This window comes from Brienomyrus brachyistius, chromosome 7, assembly GCF_023856365.1.
Source record: "Brienomyrus brachyistius isolate T26 chromosome 7, BBRACH_0.4, whole genome shotgun sequence".
Taxonomy (NCBI): Eukaryota; Metazoa; Chordata; class Actinopteri; order Osteoglossiformes; family Mormyridae; genus Brienomyrus; species Brienomyrus brachyistius.
The window spans coordinates 9,136,483-9,158,606 of NC_064539.1; the positions used below are offsets into that span (position 1 = coordinate 9,136,483).

The 22,124-nt window shown below is 49.4% G+C and overlaps 2 protein-coding genes across 4 annotated transcripts; one reads left to right on the forward strand and one right to left on the reverse strand.

Moving 5' to 3' along the window:
- The first annotated feature begins 766 nt into the window (after positions 1-766).
- rnf208 (ring finger protein 208) lies at positions 767-6,489 on the forward strand. 3 transcript variants are annotated; one of them, XM_049021071.1, is made up of 2 exons: positions 767-1,756; positions 4,696-6,489. In XM_049021071.1, the coding sequence occupies exon 2, from the start codon at positions 5,409-5,411 to the stop codon at positions 6,207-6,209; it is 801 nt and encodes a 266-aa protein (XP_048877028.1). In that variant the 5' UTR covers positions 767-1,756; positions 4,696-5,408; the 3' UTR covers positions 6,210-6,489. The 3 variants fall into 3 exon arrangements, with proteins under 3 accessions (XP_048877028.1, XP_048877029.1, XP_048877030.1); XM_049021072.1 differs by lacking the exon at positions 767-1,756 and adding an exon at positions 1,778-2,525; XM_049021073.1 differs by lacking the exon at positions 767-1,756 and adding an exon at positions 2,596-3,854.
- A 1,471-nt stretch (positions 6,490-7,960) lies between these two features.
- On the reverse strand, positions 7,961-20,772 carry slc5a1 (solute carrier family 5 member 1). The gene is made up of 15 exons (XM_049021356.1): positions 20,591-20,772; positions 18,614-18,685; positions 16,936-17,040; positions 16,319-16,378; positions 16,048-16,152; positions 15,576-15,681; positions 14,464-14,544; positions 14,131-14,342; positions 13,817-13,952; positions 13,491-13,598; positions 11,995-12,145; positions 11,290-11,458; positions 10,394-10,609; positions 9,285-9,393; positions 7,961-8,363 (listed from the first exon to the last, which is right to left on the reverse strand). The coding sequence occupies exons 1-15, from the start codon at positions 20,720-20,722 to the stop codon at positions 8,149-8,151; spliced, it is 1,977 nt and encodes a 658-aa protein (XP_048877313.1). The 5' UTR covers positions 20,723-20,772; the 3' UTR covers positions 7,961-8,148.
- Positions 20,773-22,124: the final 1,352 nt, after the last annotated feature.

Below are 22,124 nucleotides of genomic sequence, written 5' to 3' on the forward strand. Positions count from 1 at the left end.
ACTTGAATGAATCCCCCCCCTCCAACATCAGGATCCACTGTGGTGTTTTGGTTGTAGAAAAGCAAAATAGTGATGCATGGATCAGTGTGACGTAGGCCTGGAATGCTGGGAAGGGGTAGGGGTGGGGCCACAGTGACTCTGAGAGGGAGGGGCTGTGAAGCTGAGAGTCTCCTCGCAGCTAGTTGTGTAAGAGGCGGCACGCCCATGTCCTCTGCCCGTGACACCCACTGTCTGTCCACCTGGCCTGTCCGCATGCCCTGAGGGGTCAGTCCCCTCCCGGAAGTAGCCCTCTGGGTTCCCGTGGGGGGGGGGGGGGGGCACCACGTCTATTTATAGGGCGGAATGTGGGTCGGCTCGCTGGGAAACGGTGATTAAAGGCCCGCGGTTACACAACGGCGTGTGAGTGCGGCGGGGACAATGGAGAGCCCTGCAGCAAAGTGCCTGTCTGTTTATGTGACTGGCATCCTGTGGGTGGCCTGCTCCTTTGTCTGCTCCCGGCTCGGCCGGGCCTGATGCCTGTCACATTCTCCAGGGCCCAGGTACATGGCTTCCCATTTGAGGTCATGAGATGTGTGTGAGCCGGTCCAGGCATTGGTATTGTGTGTGGTGTGTGTGTGTGTGTGTGTGTGTGTGTGTGTGTGTACACCCTATAGTTGTGCATCTCCGCATTGGCATGTGAATACCAGCATGCGTTTCTGGCTCACCACATGAGAGTTTCTGCCCTGACGTGTGTCTCATAGCTACATGCGTGCCCCGTTGCACATTTGCATTTGCGGCCCTGCAGTTGCATGCAGCCCCTTGCTCTCGCCACGGAGCGCAGAGTTAAAGAGCCCCGTCTCCCCGTTGGATGGAGGGATTTTTTTTAGTGGTGCTGAGAACACAGGATCCAGTCTGCAGTAGCTCTGCAGCGCAGACTGCGGAGAGAGAGAGAGAGAGAGCAAGAGAGAGGAGGAGAGCGAGATACAAGGGGAGAGTGAGAGAGAGAGAGAGAGAGAGAGAGAGAGAACAAGCACACACCTCACAAGTAGAGCAACGGAAGCTGCCAGCGGAAAGGGGGGAGAGACCAAAGAAGAGATTTCAACGTCGGCTCGCAGAAGAGAGAGCAGGGGGAACCAAGCAGAAGCGCACTGGCTGCAGAAGGGAGGCTGTAGGAGGAGGCTTCGGTGTGATTACATAAAGAAAGAGGACAGACAGCGGAGCGGTGAGGAGGAGTGAGGAGCAGCCATCAGGGATGATGGAGAGGCAGCTGTGAGACACAACGCAGGATCGACAAAGAGCAAGGAGCTGGAGGCGAGAGCGGGACTGCAGCACCAGGGACGCAGCGGCAGTGAGGACGTGGGAATAGTTGTGAAGGAACGCAGCTTGATTATTTTTGGCTCTTTCTGAGCAGACTAGCAAAGCTGTATCGGAGCCGTCCTCACACGCATCTCCTCGCTGGGCATCCCACCCCCCCCCACCCCCCCACTGCCTCTGCACCTCGTCGCTTCCTCGCCTCCGCCGCTGACATGCCAGAGATCAGGATCCAGCAGCCATCCAGAAAACCGGAGAACATTACGTAAGATTGGGAGCATGTAACCCCCTGGCGACAGTGAACCGGGCTGCCAGACCGGACTGCCGAACGGGACCATCAACCCGGAGCATCAACCCGGAGCGTCAACCCGGAGCGTCAACCCAGACTGCTCCTGTCACCGGTTTTTGACACCGCTGGGACCCAAGACTGGGTTCAAAAGGACCGAATTGGGGAGTAGTACTGCAGGTCAGAACAGCAGATGCGGCTATGTGTGTGTGTGTGTGTGTGTGTGTGTGTGTGTGTGCTCGCGCTTGCGCATGTGTTTGTGTGCGTATGTATGTGACTGTGTGGGTCATGTATATATTACACTGTGGGGACCAAATATCCCCAGAGTGTGATAAAAACCTATTATTTTGATGTTGTAGGGACCATTAGTTCGGTCCCCACAAGGAGAAATTTGGTTTTATAAAAATCTGTGACTGCAATCAAAAAACTACAAATACCAAAAGTCTTGTAATTTGTTTGGTTACTTATGGGTAAGTTTAGGGCTGGGTGGGGGTCAAGGTTGTCATTGTCGGGATTAGAGTTTTGCCGATAGAAATGAATGGACGTTCCCTACAAAGATATAGATACAAACGTGTGTGTGTGTGTGTGTGTGTGTGTGTGTGTGTGTGTGTGCGCGTGAACACATAACCTCTGGCTGTTGTTCTTTGTTTGTACATTTGGTGATGTTGATGGTGTGAAATTGCACGCTCACTATTAGACATGGTAAGCATGTATCTTCCTCGGGGGGGGGGGTGCGAGGGGGCCATATTTACATACTGTCAAGGGTACAGAAACACAGAGCGTACGCAGATGGCGCCTTGCGGTGGATGTAAGAGAGGCCAGCCTGGTGACACTGTGCTCATGGTGGACGTGCCGCGCCTGCAGGAACCTTCCGGAACCTTCCTCCGGGCACCGCGGTGACCCCTCACGTTTGTTAGCAGCTCTGTGAATGAGCGCAGTATGGAAACAGGTGAGGCGGGTGGTATGTGAAAGCAGCACTGCCACGGCGGGGGAGGTGGGGGGGGGGGGGGGTGGCTAGCGCGCTGCATCTTCGCCTGCGTTCACTGCACTCGCAGGTTCTGCGGCTGCGCTCTTTCGAAGGGGGAGCAAGTGCGAGAACAAAGACGCTCGAAGACAGTTCGTCACAGGCGAGGCTGTTGGCGGCTTGTTTGGGGATGGCGTGGCAAATGGAAAATCAGCTGCCCCCGCCCTCCTCCCCATGCTCAGACGTATACAGGCATGCACGCTCCGGACGTGGGGGCACCTGATCACTCTGAGACTGATTTTCCGGAGCAGGGGGGAGGTGACCTGTGGTGGAGTGAGGCAGGGGCTGTGCAAAGCATCATGGGCCGGCGCAGACGTAGCAGGTGTAACACATGCAGGCAGACCGCAGAGGGATGTGCGGAAAGGACTGTGAGCAGAGGCTGTGTGTGTGTGTGTGTGTGTGTGTGTGTGTGTGTGTGTGTGTGTGTGTGTGTGTGTGTGTGTGTGTGTGTGTGTGTGTGCGTGAGGGGAGGCAAGTTAGAAGAGCGCCGTTGGTAGTGGGGGGGGGACAAGCGGGTGTCAGTCCCGCCCCTTTCACTTTTAGTTTCTTTTTCGTTTGACAGGGGTAGGCATTGCATGTAATTAACCTGGATGCCGAATTCGTTGGTGTTCCTCCCTGCTGGGTTGGCGTCACCCATCTCTGTGTGGGCTGATCTTGCCATTTTCGTACTGCTGTCAACTGCTAATTTGTTAATTGTGTGCCTCCCTACGTGGGAAGTCCGTCATGTGACCGGGGTAAGGCCACGGAGGGAAGGACGTAAGCAGCTCTTTGAGGTTTTGTGTGCGTGTGTGTGTGTGTGTGTGTGTGTGTGTGTGGGTTATGTATATATTACATTGTGAAACCTGTTATTTTGATGTTGTGGGACCATTTTTCCAGTCCCCACAAGGGGAGACTTGATTTGATAAAAATCTGTGAATGTAGTCAAAAGTCTCAGATTTTGTTTGGTTACTTATGGTTAAGGTTAGGGCTGAGGAAGAGGTTAAGGGTGTTGTTGGGATTAGGGCTTGCTCCAGAGAAATGAACAGAGAGTCCCCACAATGGTATAATTACAAACCTGTGTGTGTGTGTATGTGTGTGAAAGCAGTTCTGCTATGAATTCCTGCTGTGGGCAGGACCAGCTCAGCCTGGCTTCCTCCCCCAGGTCCCAGCAGGCTAACCTCCAGGCAGGAACAGCACGCTCAACAGGGGGAGGAGCCTCCGGCGGTGTGGAGGGCAGCCTGGCACGGTGCTTTTAGCACCCATGTGCATCCTCAGGTGACCCCCTACCCCCAGTAGCTACTGCAGGCTATCCCGGGGTGGACGGGGCGGGGTGGACGGGGGGGTAGCGATCTGTTTCTCTTCAGAGAGCCGTATCTGCCTCAGTTCATCAGCCAGACAGGAAGCCGTTACCCAGCAGAGCTGATAGAGAGTGAGCTAACCACCTTGGTGTGGCCCTTGGGCACCCCCCTCTCTCCCCCCCCCCCCCCCCCCCGGGGCCTCTTCGCTTACAGGTAGCAGCTCCTGTATGAAGCGTCCGATGTTTAGTGTGTCATGTCAGAGAACGAGTGAGCCCAGGTCACTGCATTTATGAATGAGTGGAATGTTTCGGTTGACAACAGGGCATACATCAGATGCACCCCCACCCCTCCGTGGCAGCCCTCCATGCCTGTAGTGGTCTGGTCTGTGTTCCTGAGAGCCGTCCTTGTCTGTGACTGCCCACCCCCCCATTTCCCTGCCACATCAACAGAGTGGTACGGCCGGCTCTGAAGTCACAGCTGCAAATCCCAGCTGGCCCAGCAGCCCCACTAGGGTTGTGGGGGGGGGTGCTGTAGCGACATGGCTAATGGAATCAGCCTATGTATATTTATGGGTCCTCAGCAAACTTGTTTACCAAATTAATCCCTCTGCCCCCCCCCCACCAAAGCAACACATAGTGCCTGACAGTGAGATGAATACCATACAGAACCCACATGGATAACCCCCCCCCTTTCAGGAAAGGGTTAGGGAGGCAGGGGCTGCACAAGCTGATCGGAAGCTGGTGACTGTGAGCCCCCCCATTGAAAGTGTTTAATTTCAGCAAGGCTGGCAAACAAAATCTCTCTGCTTCCGTCCCCAGGCGCTTGAGCTACGCCCCCCAGCCAATCGCTGGCGGAGGATTATGCCAGAGCGGCCCGCCCCCGCGTGACAAGACGACGTGCATCCTGGGCATCCATTCTGCTAGTGCCCCCCCCACCCTCGCTGCAGCCCAGAGAAGAGAGTCACGGAGGCTGAAGGGAGAGGAGCACGCCGAGGAGCTCACGCCTGCCCTGACCTGTTCTTGCCGCGGCTGAAAGACGAGGCCTATTTTGGGCTCCAGAACCTCTTAGCGTAAACGAGAAGGGAGCACAAGGTCAGAACAGACACAGCCTAACTCCCTCGCCTGTGGGTCTCCCTTAGCCGGAGTGTGTCTCTCATCTTTTTATTGGTACAAATACTGAAGCGTCCTGCCTTAGTGTGACGTTCAACGTCCCAGAATCCCCTGCTCCAATTTCCCAGAGCATTACCTTGGAAGGAGGCTCCACTGGCAGAGCGACACCAAGTGTCCTGTGATTTTCGGAACTCCTCCTCCATTGGGCTGGGCAGCCCACGTTCCGTCAGGCCAGCACTACTGTGACCATGCGCAGGGTCCTCCCCATCCCCCGCGTTCCCGCCAAAGACTGATGGCAGAGAGGGTTTCACTGCATTCCTGCCAATTTGCCGCCCTGTGCCGCAACTGGCCTGATGAGCTGAACTGAATCTCCCCCCAACTGAATTCCTGCCCATCCTGTCGGCCCCGATTCAACCGAACGCATGTCCTGCCTGAGGCGCCAGCCCATGGCCATCCCCATGGATACGGTCAAGATCATCCAATCTGAGAAGTTCCCTCACGAGTGCCCCGCCCCCGTCACACAACCCCGCTATGCGCCGCCGCCACGCGTGGCCTGGGACGGGGGCGGAGAGGGTGAGGTGATCGTGAACCAAGCCTGCGGCGACATGAGCCTGGACGTGGCTGTGGGCACGGTGGCCCCGCGGCCCCTGGTCTCACCACCATGCCCCCTGCCACCAGCACCTGTCCGCCGCGAGCGCGCCTACCTGTCCCAGCGTAAGACCAGTGCCACCGACATCTGCTACCACAGCCAGTTCCACTACAAGATGGACGACGTCATCGTGAACCAGTACGTGCTGCGCTCAGCCTCCTCATCCTCGGCCTCGGTGGCGGCGGCAGGTGGCGGAGCTACCTCGCCCTGCGAACCGCTGGACTGTCCCACCTGTGGCCACACCTACAACTTCTCCAGCAAGCGGCCACGCATCCTGTCCTGCCTGCACTCAGTGTGTGAGGAGTGCCTGCAGATCCTCTACGAGTCCTGCCCCAAGTACAAGTTCATTTCCTGCCCCACGTGTCGCCGTGAGACCGTGCTCTTCACCGACTACGGCCTGGCCGCGCTCGCCATCAACACCAGCATCCTGGGCCGCCTGCCGTCCGAACCCGGCGCCACCGTGCAGTGGGGCGCCGATGGCGACCGCAGCTGCTACCAGACCGTGCGGCAGTACTGCCAGTCCGCCTGCACCTGCCAGCTGAGCAACCCTCTGTCATCCTGTGGAATCATGTAGAGGACCCTGGCCCCTCCCACATCTGACTCGGCCCCCAACCCCCTGACCACACCCCTTACACAGATATATCTATATATTTAATAGCGCTGGAAAAGACTAATGTGTAGAGGAACTAAAAAGGATACACACAGCAGATGGGAATAATCTAATAAATGTATTTATGTATGGACTGCATCTCTCCTGGATGTGTTTGTCGCTCTCTCTGATCTCTCTGGCAGGGATTTTCCTCCGGGCCCCAGGGTTACTTTGAGATCAAGAATAAAATCAACGAATTGCTCGATCCAGTGTTTCTGGAGTCATCTTGGTCATTGTACCTAAAGTAGTAAGCAAACAGTTAAGCTACACATCCAGAGGTCTGTGTAGCAGGAAATCTTTATCTGATCACTGGTACAGGCTGCGATGACGGTGGGTGTGAGGAAGTAGGTGCTTATAAGCTGGTTTGCTCCGCGAAGCTGGGCTCTGCTCTCGAGGGAACTTCCGTTTCATCTGGGCCTTTGTGGGCCCATTAGCTGCTTCCGGCCAGTAATCAGTCCTAAAGCCAGGCGGTTATAATCACACATCCTGATGGTTCCCCTCGATGGCAGCATCTGGACAGCCCTGTCCGTCAGAATGCAGGCATGTTATCAGATCAGACGGCTGAACTTCTTAACCACGTGACGTGTGGTGTCAGCTGAGCACATGAGCTACATCCAACTGGATTCGTCTCACATTAACTTATTTGCAGTTTTAGTCCTGGGAATGTCCTGGGGGTGCATGACCAACGACCATTAGTGTGGGTGGGATTAGAATGAAGAGTCAGCCACTTTCCCGACGGTGACTGACATCACACATGATAACTGATGGTATATCAAAATCCCGCCCACTGTGGGTCAGAAACCGCCCAATCACAGGCCTTATAAGATCATCTGACCATAGCACCAAATACGACTTATTTTATTCGAGAAATGAGGGTGCCATTTACAATAACAGTTAAAAATGAGCATTCACTGTGCATAAAGAGTCTAAATAAGGCTGGAGACAGGTGACTGGCATAGTTTTCTGTTAACATCTCTCAGTCAGCCTCTAAGTTCTTGCTTTGCTGAATGAATGTTCCCTTTGTCCACCTGTTGCATTAACTACATCACGGAAATAATTCAGACCATGTTATAAACACCTGTGTTACAACAGTAGTGTCCCGATGACTACAGCTGAAAATGACTTGACGGGTGGGGTACTATTAGAGGCCGACGGGAGAAACCTTTGGGGGTTTTCTATGCCTGTGTGTTTGGGGTGGGTGTCCTATAGAGAGAGACCTGAAGAACTGTACTTCTCACAGACGAGGAGTTCCTTCTTGGGGGGGATGAGAATCTACTCACTTCATAGCAGCTGATGACGAAATTGGTCACACAGGGTCTGATGAAATCAAGTCCTGCTCTTGACTGGGAACGACCAGAAAATAATTCAGCTTAACGGGGACAGCCTGTTGGGGAGGGGGCAGCTGGTGCAGGTGGAATGCCCCTCTTTCTAAACAGACATGTTGAAGGTGGTTGACCAGGAAGGCTCCACTCCAACGCTCATTAATACTTAACAGAATGGGTGAGGAATGGAGGAAATTAGTGGTGGAGCTTGACTTTTGACAGAACATACCATCATTGTTCACGATATAAAGGCGGCCTTCTTTTCCATTACTCTGACACCAAGCAAGTATTTGCCCTGATATAGTAGGATATAAGGTGTACTTTTATAAATGAAATTCACGGTAGTCGCTGACATGTAGATAAATACAGCCCTGCTTTAATATTCCTTACATCAAATGAGCGGTTCAGTAAAAATATGCTTTCAGTCGCATGTATTTGTTCTGGGACGAGTGAAGATCGAAGCGAGAGGGAAGTAGAAAGAGAGAGACTCTGCGGGTGGGGGGGGGGGTTAGAGGCTGGGGTCCTTGACGGCTGGGGGGCCACTAGCCGAAGTAGGCGTAGAAGAAGATGGCCACGGTGAGGAGGATGATGGCATTGGCGTTGACCACGTTCCTCCAGACAGGGTTCTCTGAGGTGTCGGTCAACTTCTTCTGCAGCTCAGCCTGCTCCTCGGGGCTCAGCTCGGGGGCTGCACCCTGCTCGAAGCCACAGAACCAGTTATAGGCCTTTTTCCAGCAGCTGGGGTCCTCGGCTGGCTCTGGGGACACAGAGAGGGACAGCGGGGTGACACGGGGCACGCCCATACCTCTCAGCAGTCAGTGTAGTATACACACTTTGCAGCTTGTGAGATACTGCTCTTATACTTTAGGGCAGTGTCTCCCAATCCGGTCCTCGGGGACCCACAGTATATTGCTCCCTCTGAGCTCCTAGCCACAGTCCACATTTTTGCTTCCCCCAAGCTCCCTGCCAGACACTCTACATTTTTGCTTCCCCCAAGCTCCCTGCCAGACACTCCATATTTTGGTAGGCAGCTGGGAAAGAGCAAAAATGTGGAGTGTCTGTGAATCCCTGAGGACCGGATTGGCAAACGCCACCGTACAGTTTTGAGAGTTAATTTTAGTAGAATATACAGCTTCTATAAACCTGTCTGATTATAACTCAGCTATGTAATGAAATAATGTTGTGCAGAATGTTTTTTTCCCGCTGCAGGGAGGCCTCTTTCTCCTACATCTAGTAACATCATTATAACCTCGATTGAACCTTTCATACACAATAATGCTGCTAGTTAAATGAACTAAACCAGCTACTTGGTCTAACTGGTTTGGTAAATGCAGGAGTCAGCCTGTGCACTGCTGGACGCAGCAGGGAATCGCAAAGCTGCACAGTGTCAGCAACACAGCTCACACTGGAAGCTGTAGCAGCATGCAAACAAGATCCCTTGGGATTCACACCAGTGCATCCTATCTCCTTGCTAAATAAACACAGGCAATATGTTTAGCCTTACAGGACAATTGTAATATTAAGTGGCTAAGTGTAATTGATGCTAATTGCTGGTTTGATGAAAATGCATTTTAAGGTCCTGAACTGAAATGAATAACACAGCATTCATGGACGCGATTACGGCACGGAACAGCGCTCCACCTACTGGCCACTGGCGTGAAACGCGACGGCGCCTCACCTTCCACCTTCATGGATTTATCATCGCTGGGTTTAGCATCCCAGGTATCCACCTCCAGGTCCACCCTCTCTTCGGTGCTGTTCCGCAGACTCCAGCAGAGTCGGTGTAGCTGGAAGCACAGGGTGGATGGGGGTGAGAGATGGAAAGAGCCTGACTTAGCTAGAAGGTCCAGAGGTCCAGTGATTTGGCCATGCTTTTCTGATACTCCAACCTATAGATTTCCCAAAAAAAAATCGAAATAAATTATATATCTCCCGCTAATTTTACGGTTCATGTATTTGCTGTCATCCAAATCTGTCGGTTTAGTTAGTGTGGTTTGTTATTCTGTATTTGATGCCTGCAAAACAAAGGGTGAGGAAATCAACGGGAAAAAGAGTCGGCATGGGAAGCGAGGGTGAGCGGAGATGGGGGGGGGAGGGGGGGGAGTGCGTGAGCGAGCGGAGAAGTGGGCCGCTGGCAGGGAGCGGCAGAGAGGCAGATGGGCTGGGAGGTGCCACCCAGCACGAGGAACGCAGAACTCCTCTCTGCAGCGTCGCTGTGGCCCCGGCGCCTGCCGCCAGCACCACGAATAGATTTACTGCACGCTTCACCATATGGACCATCTGAAGATCCCTGTCCTCGATTTACTGCTTTTTTATACAGGTGGGCCAAATGAGAAGGACCTTCAAGGGCTGGGGTGGCCGCGTGGGTCCTTTACGACCCAGCGGTCGTGGGAGTTCTGGGCGGCCCGTCGAGTTACCTGGGGCATCCGGTCAGGTGACCTAAAACCCAGTTTAACGTCCTAGATGGGACGGTACGACCAGCATGCCAGCTGGTCACCAGGGGCTCATCCGGCTCCCAGTGAAAGGAAGTGCCTTCGCAGTGGAAGAGGAAGTGTTTTTCACAGAGAACGCCACCCACCAAAATGTTGCCCTGCAGGAGCCATTTTGTGTAAACATACCCAGTCTTTACCAACGTCAAACATTCGAGTCTTTTTTTTTTTTTTTTGTATGACCCCTTTTCTGATGTACATTTCATCTCTTTCTAACACTATAGTGGATATCAATCAATGACCAATCGGTTTCTTGGGGAGCGGGGCCCAGCAGTTTGTTGGCCGGAGTCAGACTCACATGCTTGTCATCGATGGGCTTTGTCATCAGAGATATGCCCAGGACGAGCACACAGGAGATTCCGAACAAGATGAGGGCAAAATAGAGGTAGTGAACGCGGCAGATGATCTTGGGGCAGTTGCTGGGGTTCACGCAGCTGCCCGTCCCGTAGGCAAACTCCGTAATCATCCGAGCCAACCCAATGAACAACCCCACCAGCAGCCCATAGAAGGCCCCCTGGTGGAGAGATAGAGAACTAAAGGTCACTAAAGCATGTGTTTCCAGTACAAGAGTCTAACTACTTTGAGACGATCAAATGAAGAGAAAGCAGAAGCAACAGTAGGTGGCATAATGGGCTCCAAATTCTTCGGTTTGCAGCTCCATGCGACTCTTGATCCTTCACAGCAGTAATCAGTAATCTATTCATTTGTAAACATGGATTTCAAATGGTAAGCAGCTTTGAATGCAGGTGTCATGCAAGTAAATAAACATAGAGATGAATACAGAGTGGAAGTCAAGATGATGTCATGGAATGACTGGTCATATAAAAAGAGCCATGTGCTGTTGAAATGTGTTTAAGATGCAATCCATCCTCTAACATTGATATACAAGCAGATAAAGGGGTATATAGTGGGACCAGATGAACAGATATGGGTGGATGGACAGAGGCATGAATGAATGAAGGGGTAAACCGGGAGGCCTAGGGTTTGGTTTGGAGATATGCATTTTGTAATGAGAGGCTGCAGAGCTGAATGCAGAGTCTTGCATCTGACCACTGATCTGGTTTTGTGACGTGAAAGATCTTGGCCTGTGATGGAATGTTTTGGGCAAATGGCAAGCACTGGGAGCACTAGGCGAACGGGGAAAACTGGAAGAACTTCATGCAGGAATGCAGAGAGTTCGGAACGGACGTTCACCGGCTCATTGACACGCTTGCAGAAGATGGCCAACAGGAAGACGGCGGCGATGGGTGGGCCCAGGTAGCTGGTGATGGACTGGATGTAGTCAAATAGCTGACCGCTCTGTGCCGTCTGGACGATGGGGATCCAGGCAATGCTGACAGCAATCAGGCCTAAGATAAAAACCCTGTGCAAACAGCAGGTGGTGCACTAGTTAGAGACCTAGATTTTCTTGCAAAAAACTTTGAGCACCCTCCAGTCAATAGAGTAAATGGATCAAGGTCAAATTGTAAGCCAGTGAAAGAATCTAATTCAAAGCAAAATAATATACAGCAAACGATCCTGAGTTTAGAGTGGATTAGTTATTTATACCTATTGACACATTGCATGTTCTCCCCATGTCGTCGTGGGGTTTCCTCCGGGTACTCCGGTTTCCCCCCACAGTCCAAAAACATGCTGAGGCTAATTGAAGTTACTAAATTGCCCGTAGGTGTGCATGTGTGAGTGGATGGTGTGTGAGTGTGCCCTGCGATGGGCTGGCCCCCCATCCTGGGTTGTTCCCTGCCTCGTGCCCATTGCTTCCGGGATAGGCTCCGGACCCCCCGCGACCAGTAGGATGAGCGGTTTGGAAAATGGATGGAATGGATGGATGGACCTATTGACACTTCTGCCTGTCTCTGGTTCACCTTCAAAGGTTTATGCCATCCCACAGGGGTAAGTTACCTGCCAGCGATCATGAGTTCCTTTTCGGAGGCAGAGGGCCGGATTTTGGTGTAGATGTCCATGGTGAAGAGCGTGCTGGCGCTGTTAAAGATGGAGGTGAGCGAGCTCATGAGGGACGCCAACATGACTGACAGCATCAGCCCCCTAAGGCCTGTGGGGGGGGGGGGGGGGGGGAATGAGGGGTGGAGAATTAAGGAAGGAAGCGAGAGGCCAGTAAATGAGGTGCTGCAGTAACAATAGCAACTGTTCTATTTTATGTCGGGCCTTGACCTCTCTGACCTGTTATTTTTACAGTGTAATTGATTTTCTTGAAGAGGCCGCGTAAGACCCTTCATACTCTTGCTGAGCTGAAGAGTGTGTGATTTCCAAGAAGATGGCATCCATTGCGTGCGATTAGCCAGCAAAACAACCGGCGCTTCCGTTTTTATTGTTAACCGTTGCCGTGTGAACTAAGCCACTTCCCTCTGCAAACACGGTGTGCAGACACTGCCAAACGGCGCGCCTAACGTCGGCATGGGGGGATGTTAGAACACGGCATGCGTTACACAGTAAGTCGGGCTCCGGCGGGTTAAGGCTATTTTGTCTGTCGTTAAGATCTCGCCACAAGCCCCATCTCAGGGTGTCTCGTGCACCAGGCTGCCACAAGTTGGCCACGAGTCCAGCTTCCTGTGACATCTCGCGGAAGGTGCAGTGATATTTTTCGAGCCCGGATGACAGTGAATCGACCGAGCAGTTTCCCAAATTCGGCAGAGCCCCTGACTCAGTGGAGACTTTCAGGCATGTGGCTTTAACTGGCTAGGCAGGCACGCATAAACAGTCACTGGGCAATTCACCAAACACGGCAGTCCAAATTCTACACAATGTTCTCTCTGGTCAAAACAGGCCTGGAAAAACAGGGGAGATGGGCATTTATGAGATGGGCACATATCCTGCAGAAATATTTGTGGACATATGAGAATTATTAATAGGATTTAAAACCCTTGCTCCAGAGGCTCCAAACCATCTGCTTACTATAGTAAAAAAATACATTTAGAAGGTACATTTGTCTGTTGTATCATGGAGGCAGAATATTTCGTTTGATGAGATCTTGTTGCAGTCTTGTTGTCTCCAAATAGAAGTATATCTACACATTTGATCCTTACCGAGTTCCTAGAAGTGTTTGGGTTTCTGAAGCTGGATGCCCATGTAACACTCAGTTACTCCTGGTCAGTTTCCACTGAAGGGCTGGTCCCCCGCACTGGGTGAGATTTACTGCATGCCAATCACAGGCCATTTTCTCTCAACAGCAATAGGCAAAGTAACCAATCATGAGTGGTTTAAACTTGCAGGTTATTGAAAGCGCTTGATAATCCTGCCCCACTATGCTTTATTTCATTTGTTTACTTGGCAAATCTTCATTTCAGTTCTTGATTTGTTCATTTAATGGAGACGTGCCCCCTATTGGTAGGAGGACTCCCAGTCACTGGTGGTCGACTTCTGCTCAGTTAAGCCCATACCGTTCGGCATGAGGTCCACTACCATCTTGGGATAGGCGATATTGGTGCAGCCCACACTCGTGCCACAGTAGGCCTCACACTTGTCCGGATCGACACAGGCAACCACATCTGCAGGTGAGAGAGTCATATATAAAAGACAGGGACTGGAGACCAGGTCAATCTGCCAGATCTCACCCAAGCAAACAGGTCACTGACATGGACAGAAGAATGACACGAGGCTGCTGTCCATGATGATGCGTGTCCCGGTATCACGATACTGCTGGTACACAGTGCACATGAACACAGACATACAGACAACCCGCACCCCGCCCCCTCCAGCCACTGACCTGTGTACAAGATGCGGCTGATCATGCCAGGGAAGACCATGAGGAACATTGGAAGCAGCTTTAGGTAGCCACACAGGATGCAGCCGGCCTTGACGTGAGACATGTTCTTTGCAGACAGACAGCGCTGCACGATCACCTGTGTGTGTGTGGGGGGGTGAGACATGGTAGAGGACATTAAGAGCAGTATCCATAGCAGCATGTCCTTGTAAATCATGCCTGGCTTTGATGTGCTCTACAGAGGGGTGATTCACACACGTGTCCTGCTCCATGCCTCACGCTAAATGCTCGCCCCCTTGCTCCCGTGCAGTCAGTACCTGGTCCGTGCACCAGTACCAGGTGGCCAGGATGGTGAGGCCGAAGACCAGTCCGGGCCAGGGCATGTCGCCAGTGATGGGGTCCCGGAAGATGTGGAAGGCGTCTGAGCGGGGCGTGTAGCACGCCTCGCTGATGTTGGCGCTCACGTTGGCGGGGATGGAGTTCATGTAGCCGTTATAAAAGTTGTTATAGCCCCCCACTTTATTGAAGGCTGCAGAGAGTAGATTTGGGGAGAGAAGGTATTATTTAGTGCAGGTGGTGGAGGAGGTTTAATGGGAGGCGCAAAAAGAGGAGGTGCAAGATGGGAGTAGTGACAAAAAAGCTTAACGCACCAAATCCCATTAGGATGAAGGAGCCGATGACCATGATGATGGTCTGCAAGGTGTCGGTGTAGATCACCGCTGCCAGGCCACCTGAGCAACAGGAAACGTCACACATATCACTAAAGGCGTGGGTACCGGGGCGCACCCAGTGCAGAGGCAGATACAACACAAGGAAGTTGCACACAGCAGAAAACAGTCAGTCAGGAAACAGTCTGTCATTCTCACAGAGAACAGCTACACACAGGGTCAGCAGGGACATGGACACCCTGGCAGATTCAGGGGGCCCAGCACTTAACAGGGGTCCACACTGCATTACAGAAGCCCCACACTATGTTACAGGAGTCACACACTGCGTTTTACTCCCAGGAAGCCCCACACTGTGTTACAGAAGCCCCACATTGTGCTTCAGAAGCTCTATACTGCAATACAGAAACCCCACACTGCAGTACAGTCCCGGGATGTCCTACATTGCAGTACAGAAGCCCCACACTGTGGTACAGTCTCAGGAAGCTCCACACTGCATTATAGAATCCTTACATTGCATTTCCAAAGCCCCACACTGAGTTATAGTCTCAGGAGTAAATCTCCAGGTTAACTGCAGAACTGACTGCAAGGCTTTGTGTAAGTATGCTGTTTCCTGCATGTCCGTCCATGTTACACCTGCCCTGACACTGCACAGGGCAGACACGTCCATGAGGACTGGTCCTCAGGCACATTCAGGTTTTATCGAGGGCTCAGTTGTAATCAGAACATTAATGCTGTGCTTAAGTTAATTAGTACAGGGAGGACGACTGACTTGTCTTCAAAGTCTTTGAAAGGGATACTAGTACTCAGGTACTCCAGAGATATAAAAAACTGGATTTATATTTACCCATGGACATTATATCTAAAAACTGAGAATCTGCTCATCTTAACAGACAAAGGCATTACAAGACCCCTGTGAGTCTGCTCAGAATAAGCAGATGGAAGGTGAATGGATGGATGGATGGATGGGTAGATGGATGGATAGATTGCATTATAATACAAATAGTCCAGATGTACAGTACACAGACAGAGAAAGACAAATAAAGATGCATAAAAACAGATAAAGATGGTCTGTGATGGTGGGTAGATCATGTGACCTGTGACCGTGTAGAGGGCAGTGATCAGCAGCAGCAGGACCACGGCAACATAGATGTTCAGGTTCAGGGCCTGGTTGATGAATATGGCCCCGGAAAACATGTCTGCCTGAGGGGGTTGAGATGGAAGGGACACATTAGCCTGCGAGACGTCAGACGGCATGGGAAGTGATGGGCTTTCACGGGAGAGCACTGGAATGCCATGAGAAGTCCATTAAGCTCTGGAACACCAGATCCACTTTAAAAACATTTCAAGCTGAGCGTTACGGACTAAGTAACATAATGAAGGAACTTTGACAGACACTGGAGAAAGAACAGAGCTGTACCAAGCAGCACAGACAGGGATGAAGTTCCTGCTGAAGAATCTGGAACTTTGGCGCATCATTAAGAGTTCAGTTTCCATGGCTTCTAAAAGCTCCACTTCAAGCCAGGCTGCTCTGGTCTGTAGCTGCACCAGGAGCTCCGCTGGACTCACAGAGATTTTCGTGAAGATGTAGAGTAGCAGGGAGAGCACAGAGAGGTAGATCCGAATGCGCTGTCCGCCGAACCTCTTCTTCAGGTACTCCGGCATGGTGACCACCTGTAAGTACGACAGAACAATTTTATAAAGCAGGGAAGAGTGCACAGGCACGCTACATGAAACACACATGGGTGCGGGGAAGAGCGTAAGGAGAGTTGGTAGGACACAAACGTGAAATACCAAATGGGGGTCAGGCATACAGTCAAAGGCACAGACAGGGACTCACCCCAGCCTTGATGTAAATGGGTACAAAGAGCCACCCCAGAATGATCACCACGATGAGAGCCTGCAGCAAGCACATGTCACATGTGCTCAGTCACTAAACACCACAAACACCACCTACATATCCTCCCACTGCTAAGACAGGGAAGCTTACTTGACACACTTTAACGACCTCGACTGCAAATCTTTCTAAGACCACTCTAGTTGCTCTAAATAAGGGCGTCTATATGAATGGATAAATGAAAATTAATAAATGAATGAACCACTGAATGAACGAATGAATGATGAATGAATGAATGAATGAATGAAACCTGACCAGTGATCAGAAGTTTTGGATCCCAAACACTTGACTTGACTTGAAATGTTATCGTTGGCATCTGACATTACAAAGCAATGATTCCCAGCAATAACTTTACTGAAAAAATATGGCGGTAAACAGAGGTGGGAAGCTCAGAAAGCACGAATCCAGACCAAGATTTTGTTTCAACCAGCCAGCTGAGTGCTCTGTGACTGTGACTTTATACTGAACTCACTTGGTTGAAAGTCTTGGTCTGGTCTTGAACCTGAACTTTCCACCTCTGGTAGGACATGATGCAGAAGAACATGGCAGCTGGCACTCACGTTCCACTCGAAGCCCCCGATGGCGATGCCTGCCGCTGCGCCCGTCCCAGCCAGGCCCACAAAGTGCCCGGATCCAATGTTGCTGGCAAACAGTGATGCCCCGATCTGAAGAATTAGGGAGGATCATCACGTGTCCTATTACAATTAGATATACCATTGTAACCCCATCCCCTTAACCTTAGAACAAACTGTACAAAACACTACAACAAGCCCGGTGTAGTTGGGCACCCCTATTCAAAATAAAATGGTACATTCCATGCGCAGAACCTCATATAAGGAATATTACTGCCCTCTGAGAGAGCAACATTACAAACAGCCAGTCATTTAACCTGATAGGAGCTGAATTACATAAGTATAGATCTGGTGTTTAGTTAACAAAACATAAGGAGACATGCGCTGCAAATGTAGTTTGATTATACAAGTAATACATTTCCCAGAAGTTGTTTATACCCATAGAGAAATATGGCTCAGTGGAGCCCTGTTCATTGCTGACCATGCGATAAGGGATTGGAGTTGTCTGCATCTTAGCCTCATAACAACTATCCCTTAACATCAGGGCTGGAACTGTGATCACGTGGAGGTGGACTGTAAGTTCAACGGAGGCTCCGGGGGGGGGGGGGGGGGGGGGGCAAATTCAGGTCTGTTACCTGCGTCCGGGGGGGGGGCATTCTCTGAGATTTCAGGGGGTGTTTGGTTATAATGCGGAGCCATCACTTCATGAATCCAATCTCTGTGCGACTGGTTGATCCTGCCATTGTCCCTGATCCCCTTAGCATGGTATTCTTTTTATTGCCATTTATAGACTTCAGAGGAAACTTCCTGTCAGATAACTGCCATTCTTCAGAATAGGCGTCATTGCTGACATTCACTCTTTCGATTAAGAAATGCAATTATTTAGACTGAAATTACCGTGAATATTTTATAATCAGCATTTGAACGTCTTCTAGCTAAGGTTCGGCTGTAAAAAAATGATTCCAGGCATTGATAAAAAAAGGCATTTATGACACTTAGAGGTAAGTGTTTTACACAATCATTGTTAACTATTAATAGATAAAGGTGAACACTCCATCTTCATATTAAGCTCCTGGGTGAGTTCAACTGTCACCGACTGGTATTATGATATTTGTGACTAATATGTAAATATATATTAAATACATACAGTTTTACTTGTTACAAACTAGACATTCTGCCTACAGTGTATGGTGCTGATCACATTAGACTATGCTACAAGCTTGCTGCCTGTTGCCTTGTTTGGGGATTGGTTCCGAGTGGGGTCATGTGATCGAGCGGGTGGCAGGGGTCCAATGCCAGAGCAGAGTGCTGATTAAAGCATTTTTACAGCCAGCTTGATAGCAGCACGCAAAGCCTGTGCTGTGAGAATCTTTGGGTGGTATCCAAGCCGCCTGGATCCCATCCCAACACTATAGAAGGTGATAAGGGTTTTTTTAAATTAAGCTGTTAACTTAAGCAGGGATCTGCTTGAAGCAGATTCTAATAGCATGTAGGTGAGTAGAGGAGAATCCATTGAAACCCAGCCATGTGATTTAATCAATGGTCCTCCCATGGCTCTCCACTTCTCCATGCCTTTTCCCCTCTTTCTCCATCTTGCCTTAATCCACTCCTCCACCCACAACCTTCTGCTGTTCCATCTCATCTACCTCATCATCACCCTACTCACCGGCCACCACACCATGCTGCGTCCAGCCAGAAAGAATCCACCCACCGTGCCCCGATTGGTGCTCACCATTGCCTGTCAAAGGAAAAGAGGGCGGGACATTCAGCATGCATTTCCGCAGCACTTATCAGGTTGACAGGTTGATTGCAGCTAAACTTAAGGAGAGTCTAAATCTAAATGACTGCACTGCAGTAGTTATGATATGGTCACAGACCCACTTTCATTTGCATCCTATTGTGTAACATTCCCTCTGACCCCAACCAGGAAAAACAGTTGGATGGATGGAAGGATGTATGTGACAATCTTATAAATAATAATTTATTTAAATAATGTTGAAAATGATTTCATTACCGAAACACATTTTTGTGAAAGGCATCTTTTTACATTTTTTTTTTTACTTTTTTTTACATTTACATTCATTTTTTACAGATGCGCTAAAATTTTCCAGCACGTGCAGAGTAGATTTAATAAGTTTAGTGGTGATAAATATTTGTATTCAGATTAATGTTTCATCATGAGACCCAAAGAAACCTTTGGCCTCAGGTGGGAGGTATGTGCTTCATTTATTACTCTCTCTGCTTCCACATACCCAATCATTCGCTTTTACCAAACATTTCATGATAAAACCTTGGAATTAATTACCTTAATGACCTTAAATGACATTCGGCAGCAGTTTGGAAAACTGTGCTTGTGTTGTATACGAATACATTTTCAGCTTGTTATTATCTTTACCCTCTTAGTTAGGCATAGGCAGATTTGTTAAACTTTGTCCTTATCAGTAATTTGTAACTATATAACAGTTTTAATAGATGTTAACTGCAATATAGTAATAATACGAATAGATTGTAAAGCTGTAGAATGCATCATAATGTTACTTGGGAGTAACCGAAATGGAATATTTCTGAAGAGAAGTTCAGTGCTGTAAGATTATGAAAGGCAATGTTAATGTGCTGGTATAGTTCTCTGAGGCGTGATTTGATTAATTATTACCTACATTTTCTCACCTGGGGTGTAGAAACTTTTCACCATTAACTTGCCGTGCCTGATGTTACCACTTTACCGCCAGCGTAAATTAGCAATTAAACACCAGCAGAAGTAAAACTCTGGCAGAAAACCAGCTGTTTGCTTACTGATGAGGGAATCATACATTATTCAAAGTACAGAATTCTCATAAGCTGACTGACACGTGTACCTGTGGCGGACTTGCACACAGTCCTGTCTCTGCGACTGTCACAAGGTAAACTCTTATAAGATAAACTAATCTGATCAAAGAACTTCAACTCCCTTCAACTATATATTCAGAAAACCATGACTGAAAAGCTAACAGGGAATACATTTCTCAAAAATACGGCTTTCTTAATTAAAACCAATTGTTTTGGCAAAATAAATTCATTTCAATTCCCATATGTCGAGCATTTCATACAGCTCGTTATCAAGTACGATGGCTGCGTACTTTAATAGATAATGACCAGATATAACAGGTATGAAGGGAGACCAGAAAATCGAGAGCTATGGAAGCTGTTTCATGCATGTACTGGGTCTGGACGCCTTGAACAGAATGGGGTTGAGACCGAATTGTGCCCACAAAGGTTTATTGCGATTTATAATAATGTTTGACTGCTGTTGGCCACCACAACGTCATATTAATGCGGAAAAAAAACTGCGAAACGCTCATGGCCACTAAACCTGACGGCGTCTGCCTTGTATCGGCTGTTATCAAACGTGCAGCAGAGCCATTTGTGGTAGCTGTGTTCGGCATGTATACTCATAGGGTTCAGCACCAATCTAAACCTTTTACAAGGATGTACGATTACAGGAACACGCCACAAACGTTCAACATGCCGATTAATATTTCTGTCACACTGAGAAAACATTGTTTTCTTGGACTATCTTGGAGCACTGGGTTGTAGGTTAACACTCTTCTTGACCCAAGATACATTTTGATTAATCTGAATGGAGGTGGAAAGGTTGGATACTCACCCATATCCCAACAGCCAGGACAACCACAAAATAAATCACAATCACCGAGATGTCGGCTGCATTGTTGATGGCCACGTTGGTTTCTTTTTCAGCTGCCCGAACATAGGAGAATCCAAAGTAGTCTGCTGCCATGGGAACAGCCTTTGTGGAGATACCTGACTCCCGATGGTCTTCCTTGCTGTGTCCTGTGCTTTTGTATTGAACCTGCAGGATCTACGGGGGTGTGTGTGCGAGTGCGGGAGGGTGTGTACATGGGTGTGTTTTTTTTTTTCACGCAGATGACAGTCAGTCAATGTGTACCAATGAAGTTGAAACTTCATCAATGATCAACTCATCAGGAAATTCTATGTATAAAATTCCCAGCTGCCTTCCAGTTGGGGGGAGGGGGGGGGGGGGTTGGTTACAGGCAGCCGTCTCGGGCAGGGTGACACAACTCAAAAAATGGAGTGATGGCAAGTATTGAAGAAAGGAAAGATCCAGAATGGATTCGCACTTCAATTCAACGCTGATCAGCAGCTATGGTGAGGAGGCTGTTCTGCTTGTGAGGAGGTCGGTTGTGACCCTACTTTCTGATTGACTCAGTCTTCCAGGTTTAAATCCCAATTATAATATGTTGTTATAGTCTCGTATATTGTATTAAAACTGGGTGCTTCGAAAACTAAACCCCATGAAGGACTAAGGCATAGTATATGAGTTTGAAATGGGTGGATACAATAAATAAAGAATCTGGTCGTGTGAGAATGTATGCAGTGTCATGTGTGCATGGTATGGATCAACACTGGCCACCTTGCAGCCTCAGGATTCCAGTAACTTTTTTTCCCACTGTCCCTGTGGAAAGCAACATCACAGACTGGGCAAACTGGCACTTCATCACCGGTGCTTCTGTTCCTGCTTGGTGATGTAATGCAAAGCAAAGACATGCTGCTGATTTTGTGCTGAAAAACATCAAATATGCTTCAGTCTGATAAATAAACGGATGCATCCATTCTTTCATCTTCCCTTTTATTATCCCGAGCAGGGCTGTTGGAGGGGGGGGGGGGGGGGATGGGGGCTAGATCCTCTGCTGGTCAGCATAGGGCACAGAGGGTCCACGATACTATATAAATATTCCCACCCCAGGTACCCCCTCCTTCCTGCTCAGGGCTCACCTTTCCCCAGAATTAGATAAGTCTTTGTTGAAGATGGATTTTATACATATTTTCATTATTTTGGATTAAACTTTGTCGACTGCTATTTAAAAATTCCATTAAAATATGCACAGTTAGCAGCATAACACAGAACCAACCAAAAAATTAGGCTTGCGTCAGAAGCTGTGGCGGACCATCCGTGCAGAGCCCGAAACAGTAAATGCTAACAGCCGCACGCTAGCTGCAAAGACAAATGAACTATAATCACCAGAGCAATTTGCCATTGTTGTGCCCAGAGATGGACGGTAATTTCAATTAAATATATTTAGAATGTGTATGAATTCCTTTTGAGTATTTTGTAATTTGTATTTAGTTGGATGGAAAAAATCAGATGTGATTCGTAACAA